The sequence below is a fragment of the Cibotium barometz genome, chromosome 11 (assembly GCF_041138505.1).
Source record: "Cibotium barometz isolate CiBa-2024 chromosome 11, ASM4113850v1, whole genome shotgun sequence".
Lineage (NCBI taxonomy): Eukaryota > Viridiplantae > Streptophyta > Polypodiopsida > Cyatheales > Cibotiaceae > Cibotium > Cibotium barometz.
In genome coordinates, this window is record NC_141056.1 from 21,562,417 (window position 1) to 21,570,111 (window position 7,695).

Consider the following 7,695-nt stretch of genomic DNA (forward strand, 5'->3'; position numbering starts at 1 on the left):
ACTGCAATAGTTACAGATTACATTTTTCCGGACTAAAATAATAATACGATTTTAAGAAGGTAATAAAAAGCCGGCCATCATTTACAGTTTTGCATGCAAAGCTCCTAATATTTATATTTATATATATTTACTGTTGAGCCTAGTCTGTTGTTGTTGTTGGTCCTCCTCTAGCTGATTATTATCCCTTGATGTGTTTCATACGCGGGGCACGAATTGTGGTAGGGTAGAGGAGGCTCTTCATGCCAGGGATCTCGATAAGCGTCTTGCTGAAGGGTGCCCCGTCCTTGCGCTGCGGTGTGGGGGTAAGGTAGATGAGTGCCATGAGGAAGTCCAACACCTCAGGGGCGAAGACACGGTACAGCAAGAATACCGTGTACCAATACGGCATCCTCACATACTTGTGGTTCCTGACCGCCCCGCGTACCATGGCCTTGGCACACTCCTCTGCATACGCTACGGGCACCGGTCCCACATGCAGCTGCCATAATATTTGGATCTCATCAGAGCAGCAGAAGTCTTAACACAATTTCTGAATTTACTTATTATTGAGTCAAATGACCTTACATCGCGTTGATCTTCCCGCACTTCTATCTCCCCCCTCTTGTTGAGGAACTTGCCCATGGTCATCTCGCTCTCGATCCATCCCGGTGTCACAAGAATGATGCCCCCGATGCTCGGCCCGAGCTCGATACGGAGGGTGTCGAAGAAGTTGAAAACTGCTGCCATGGCAGCCTGCAAGAGAAAATTACATGTGAACTGCATACATCAATATATGGATTACTTTAAAGTGTGATTAATCTCAGTTTTGCAAGAGCATATTACATGTGAACTGCATACATCAATATATGGATTACTTTCAAGTGTGATTAATCTCATAAACTGAGATTAAATCTTACATTATAGACAGCCATCCTGGGATAAGGTAGCCAGGCCACAACCGACGCATTGACAATTATCTTCCCACGAGAGCGCTTGAGGTGAGGCAACCCGTAGAAAGTCGGATATATGTAGCCCCAGAAATCAATATCCTGAATAAAATGCATACATTAAATCCAGTGTAGATGGTAATACTGAACCAGTAAATTTTGCTAGAAAACATGCTAACCATAAGCTGATTTAATGGCGCAACATCCGCCGCCTCCTCGAACAGGAAGCTCTGAGCTATGCCAGCATTGTTCACCAAATGATCCACTGCAAGGAGCAAATGCATCACTAATTTTTATGATTTTTAAAGAATGGGACGTTTTCTCAAACTGTAAATGAAGTGGTACTCACAACGCCCATATTGGTGCACAGTCTCTTCAATAAACCTCTTGCAATCCTCCTCCTTGCTAACATCGGCACAGATCGCCCGCACATCCATGGCGCCCTTCTTGACACACCTGTCGGTGACCATCCGGAGCCGCCCCTCACGGCGTGCCACCAGTACCAGCACAGCCCCCCTCTTTGCATACTGGTAGGCTGTTTGCTGCCAAGTTAAAAATAATAATTTTGTTAGAGTAAATAGAGGTTCAAATAATTTGAATTCTGTACCTGCCAGTGCCTAATGTAAATGCATCTAGGTTAACATTGTAATTGGTTAATTTACTGTTATGCATTTCAAACTAAACCAGGTGCATTGACTTAGCAATCAAATCAATAAATGGTGGATTAAAACCAACATCTAACGGGTGCATTGACTTAGCAATCAAATCAATTAGTGGTGGATTACCATGATACAATCCTCTTAAAAATGCATTTATTAATATCCAATCTAATTAGTGTGCATAAACACATCCTAGATCGCGGGTTACAACCAATCCAATGAACCCTGAATCTTGAATTGATGTTAATGCTTAAATGATAGAAGATTCAAATTAAAATAAGTGTCTGTCTAATCAAATGCTGCTAATGCTTAAGTGACAGAAGACTCGATAAATTAAAATGATAAATGGTTACAAGTATCTATCTAGATGATTAAATGCGTAAATGATAAACAATTAACGAAGGTGACATAATTGATTACCTCTCCGATACCAGATGAAGCTCCAGTGATTAGGACGATTTTGCCTCGGACGTTCTCTTCAAGGATGGCATGGAAGAAGCGCAAGAACATGCTACGCATGGTGAGGAGGGGCCAAAGCACAAGGAGAGTAGAAAGCCCAAACACAGGAACCACCAAATTAAGGAAAGTTTGGAAAAGATCCATGGTTAATTGTTCTATTAATCCAACTACGGCTCTATTCTAAGCGTAATTAAACCTCTAATAATCTTGTGTAGTTGATACTAATAATGATAATGATCTTATTACAATCATCTGTTGGAGACAAGGCCTTTATAATCGAGAGCATGGTGAGGGCCTTTGCATGGCCATGCACTAGGACGCGTGTTCCTCGCATCTACGCCAACCATACACATTTCCTTATTCGAACACACACTCCTAAATCACAGCCTTAATTTGCTTTCTATGTCCTTGTTATTTTCCTTAATCTCAACTCTAATCTCTAGCCAATCTTGTGATTTTCTTTAGTCTACAATCTTTAAAATTTACATCTTTCCCTTATCCCAACTCATTACATACCTAAACCTTCAAAATATATGGCACCAACATGTTTTTGGCATTTCCATTAAATATATTCTCTCAGATTTTCAAGAATAAGAGTGCTTTTCTAAGGTTCCATTTTAGTATGCTTGAAAAAGTCAATGAAATGGTCACTATGGTCCCAACTGTTTATTATTACGTGTCTCTTTTTCAAAAGAAAGAAGATTCATGTCTTTACAAATACTCTTGGAATGCACACGTTGTAGAGGGTTTTAAAATAGTGAATCCCTTCCAAAAATACTTATACACGTGGCGTAGTGGTAATGTTGTGAGCTTGACTCTAGGTTTGAATCAAACTAGCACCTACAAATTGCTATGGCTCACTATTGTAGTCTATCACTAGATAATACATATAATATCTATAAATAAATTGAGGGTACCAGGAAATACATATTTACCTGAAGAAGCAATCCCCTTTAAACAACCATGGCCCATCACTAGTATATCCAAGATTACAAGAGCATAGATATCTTAGGACTTCACAATAGTGAAGTGTTAAGCAAAGCATAATCAAAGTTGTTTTGGATAATATTTATGGTTTAATGTGAAGCTAGTGCCCACTTGAGCTACAAGCAGTAAATTTTATCCTTAAAATTAGAATAGGTTAGTATAGTTACTAAAGCAAGGGCTATTGTGCGAAGTGGTATTTGCAAAGGCACTAATCTCCATTGTATAGTAAGAAAAGTGAGAGGATGATCTTAGAGGCAAGGGTGAGACGCAATAGGTGCGATTGCCACATGATGGATAATTTATTTTCATTAGCTATGTAAAATATATAGCAATCAAATTGGAGAAACTCTAGGTCCAAGGGAAAAATACAAAGTAACCACCAACCTCAAATTTGGGAAAATCAAGGTCTAAGAGTGGTGGTAAAAAACATGTTGTAGCCAAAACTTCTGAAATAAATTACATGAGCCAAAGCTTATAAATTTTGATTATCATCATCTAAGTTAAAGTATGGGTCTAGGAGAAGGATGAAAGTTCTATAGATAAAAGCAAAATCATCTCACCTACGAGTATATTTGCATTATTGAAGTAGAGATTCCTCGATGAATTACACTCGAACTCAAAAGAGGAGGAGAAGGATGAAAATGAAAGCATGCTTGTTAGCTTGAAAGGGTGGCTAACTTAGGCTTGATGCACGATTAATGTAAGCAAGCAAGGAGGCTTAATGAGAGAAAAGGGGTTATAGAAGGAGAAAAAGGGGTTAATATGATTTCTTTGAAATAAAAGAAAAAGAAAAAGCACAAGCACAAGATGGCACTTTTTTTAATTCATGCATACACATGACTACAATGACTTGGTGCCACATGGATGAATGATTTTGCAACATTTGAAAGAATGTTACTACGGTACCGAGGTAACTAGTTGATAAAAACTCTTTCAAAACACATATCTTATCAATGAATATCTTTAAACCTCGTTAAGTTTAGTCTCACTATATAAGAGTAACTTGTTAACTATTTTTTTCATCATGGTATTCATGGATAAGGTGTGAAGCAGTGGTCAATAGGTACTAATTCTTAAAGGGGCCAAAAAGTTCCCTTCCAACAATGGGAAAAGTTTAACAATATTATTCAAAGATGCATTTCAAGGGTTATGCTTTGTTAAATAATTTAAAAATGGTTTTTAAAGAGAGTGATGCATTATTTGAAGGAGCTAAAATAGATTAGCCAAAGAATAAGAGGTAAGCTAGGCTTTTATAAATAATAGGCTAAATTTTGAGGTGATTTGAGACAAAATGATGATATGTGTCTTGAATAACCCTCCAAGTATCACCCTTTGCTCGTCCTTAAAACTTTAGGTCTTATACCAAGGATAATATCTAGACTCATACCAAATTGCTTTAAAAAAGTGTGATTTGGGGGGGGGATCCCTTGTGCTTCCTCTTCCCTTTCCTTCCCTTGTTCCTTAAAGAGGAAAAGATGCACCATGATAAACAAAAGCTAAAGAAATCTTCATCACAATTGTCTATGCTCATTCATTCATTTCAAATGTGCATGACTTTCCTCTTCATCACTAGCTAAAGAATCAACAGGTTCACCCAAATCAACAATCCATATATATGCATTTGAGTCACCTTAACTAAAAATTGACTCACAAACTTCTCAAGCATCCCTATAATGAGCCAAATAAGCTCTCCAAACATCTGGAACATGGAGCCAACTCCAATACTACCATGCCCAAATCCATCCCCTCCCTTCCTTTCTAGAGTCACAAGGCTCCTCTTCCACTAGTCCTTCTTCCGCAATGTTCCCATGCTAGCTTATGAATTCCATACACACACAATCATCCTTTTGCACGTGCTTCCAAAATCCCATCTTGCACAAGAAAAATTACCTTTTCCATAGTTTCCACTTAGATCTTTATGTTTATCTTAGTAACAATTATTCCATAGCTAACATAACTAGTTGATTAAAACTTTTAGAGAACAAGAATCTCATTGTACATATTTTTTAGCCTACAAATGCTAGTCTTGATAAACAATGGTTAAAAGGATTAACTTGTGAAGAACTGATTCCACAATGTAGAAGTTGTGGATGAAGTTTGAAGAACTGGGTAGTATGCACTATTACTCAAAAGGGATCAAAAAGGTTCCTCAGTAGCAACAAGAGTTATTTCCAAGGCTTGAAAATAGGAAAACCCAAAATTTTGAGGCACACGGATGAGCTTCCATATCTCCCTCATTGTTTATATCCTTCAAAATTACCCTTAGGATCACCCTTAGCATAAGCATTAAAGAATTTGAGGCTTATACATATACATAACCATTTGACTAGTAGAAACAGTTTCTTGAAGGACCTCTAGTCAACCTCAATGATGTCTTCGCGCACAAAAACATACCCAAGGTTTGCCATTGACAAGATTTGTATCCATACTACTAGCGCGGCTTTGTTGAAATGAGGAAACAATGCTAGAATCCATTGTGACACATTGCAAATCAACTCTTGTGATCCAAAGATGTCAACCCATGGCCTTCTTCGACAGGTAAGTTACCTTGTGAGTTAAAATGATCATCTCGAACGATGAATCTAAAGTGCAGTCTATTGTGGGCATCTTGATTGTTTACTCAGCTTGTATTCTTTAGCCACACCTTTGGAGCCAAAATAGAACTCCATGTCCTCCTCTATTACAGTTGGTACATCAACTATGACTTCTAAAGGAAGATTGAAAACTTGAGAGACATACTCAGCCCATGAAGGCAAAGTTTCCCTCTGCAGTTCTGATAACTGTGTTCTTCTGCATCTCCAGCAATTGCTTGAGAACTTCAGGGCCAAGTTGTATCTGATTCCAAGGCATTGAGGAAAACTGCAATAAACCCACTTTCTCCATCCTGTTCTTGTTGAGATTGATGTCCACGGCCACTCTGTGAGGCTCTCAAATTCCACCATGGTAGCTATGGAATGTGGATATTGGAATAGGCTGATGGATAATGATAAATAAGAACATTAAACCATGGTAAATGATAATCAAAACGAAAAAAATATTTACCCACGATTTTACGATAATGACAATAATTGTGAGACCCCTTCCCTCTCGAGTCTCTGCGCATCGAACTCTGGAGTGCTAGCAGTGGAAGGAGCAAACTCATGTGCACAGGGCAGAGCTTCCCACTCAGGGCCTCGCCCATGAATGTCCGGGCAAGGGACTAGTCTGGTGGCTTTTCCAAAACCGAACCAGAAAAAAACTTTCCTTGCCCAGAAAGCATAGGCGATTCCTCTAGGAAAATCTTCTAATGTAGTCAAGAGCCTTAACTATCCTTTGTATTCCGACCGAACCCACGGTCATATGGCCGAATCAAAGGAGAAACTTGCACTTGGTTCATAGAGACCAACGTTTTTTTCCCCATCAAAAGAGGCACAGCCGTTGATTCTTTTCCATAGAACAAGAATTATCTCGTGACTTACTTCAACTATCGTTACTTTGAACAAAATTGAATTTTATTTTAAGAATCCATCGATCTAGCCTAACCCCATCCAATCCCATGGGTTAGCCAACAGCCCACAACTACTGTATTAATGGGATCCATTATAAAAATTTGGTTATGTTTTGTCCCAGGTGTACCAGGGAAAAGAGTTCCCAGGCCCCCTAGCTAGCTCTCATGCAAAAATTAAACAGACACACCACTTACGCACCCAATATGAAATTGCTTTTTTCTCAGATTCAACTATTTCCAAACAGAATTGCAACAAAACCACAGTGTTTCCATCAGAATCCTCAATATTCCAATTTCAGGGTCCTAATTCCAACTTTTCCACTTTCCAACCATAAAATCCAAATTCTAGTCATTTCTTCCTCGGCGTACCTATGGCATCATCGGCAACTAGAACGCTCACCACCTGGTCAGTCCCTCTAGGCTCACCTAGTACTTCACTCAGGGGCCTTTTCAATAGTTCCTAGCTCATAGTACTACCTAGGAGTATAATCTCATAAAATCCATATGGACTCTTCGTTGAAGATCAGCTAGATCAACCAACAAGATCCATTTATTAAAAAGGCACCATGGACTCATCCGTTGTTGAAGACCACTAAGGCCAACCAACTAGATCCATGCCCGTGTTCAAAAAACAACTCCAACTTAATGTCCCATTTCTTTCGATGCACGCATGGGTATCTTGGGCAACCCAGAGCCCGAGCACCGTATGGTCAGCACCCCCTAGGCTCCTTTCGCAGGAGTGACCTAGTGCTTCACTCATAGGCCGCTTCCTTGGCCCTTCATCCATCGGGAAGCTCACCATTTTAACCAAACCGAGGCTGGTCAACCTCGGCCGACCTTGCCATGCGAGACGTCCTTCTTTGACTCTCCGTCAGCTATTGCAACATTTTCCACTTAGGTCCCCACCCACGACCTCATTCCATAAGATAGTCAAAATGCTTCCTCAGCATTCTTGACATAAAACGATCTTTAAAAAAACAGGTTTCACCTACAAATACAGTTTTCAAACAAAATTACTATCTTTCCATATTATTCCTCATCATTTCTCTTTGAATGTCTCTTAACGATCCGCCAGGGTGAGCCATCCCATATTCCATTTCATTTCACACCATTCCACACATCAATCAACATCATTCCACACATCAATCTACATCAATCCACATCAACCCGCACATCA

General features: G+C 39.5%; 1 protein-coding gene across 1 annotated transcript; it reads right to left on the minus strand.

Moving 5' to 3' along the window:
• Positions 1-138: 138 nt before the first annotated feature.
• LOC147633898 (11-beta-hydroxysteroid dehydrogenase-like) lies at positions 139-2,283 on the minus strand. The gene is made up of 6 exons (XM_086804516.1): positions 2,006-2,283; positions 1,276-1,468; positions 1,106-1,191; positions 897-1,028; positions 565-732; positions 139-478 (listed from the first exon to the last, which is right to left on the minus strand). Exons 1-6 carry the CDS (start codon positions 2,186-2,188, stop codon positions 179-181), a joined length of 1,062 nt encoding a protein of 353 aa, XP_086660642.1. The 5' UTR covers positions 2,189-2,283; the 3' UTR covers positions 139-178.
• Between the last annotated feature and the right edge of the window lie 5,412 nt (positions 2,284-7,695).

Excerpts from the sequence above, each read along its gene's own strand:
- LOC147633898 (XM_086804516.1), bottom strand. The coding sequence starts at position 2,188 with ATGGATCTTTTCCAAACTTTCCTTAATTTGGTGGTTCCTGTGTTTGGG. Across the intron at positions 1,029-1,105 it reads CGCCATTAAATCAGCTTATG|GATATTGATTTCTGGGGCTA; the intron begins GTTAGCATGTTT and ends CATTTTATTCAG. Across the intron at positions 733-896 it reads CCAGGATGGCTGTCTATAAT|GCTGCCATGGCAGCAGTTTT; the intron begins GTAAGATTTAAT and ends TTTCTCTTGCAG.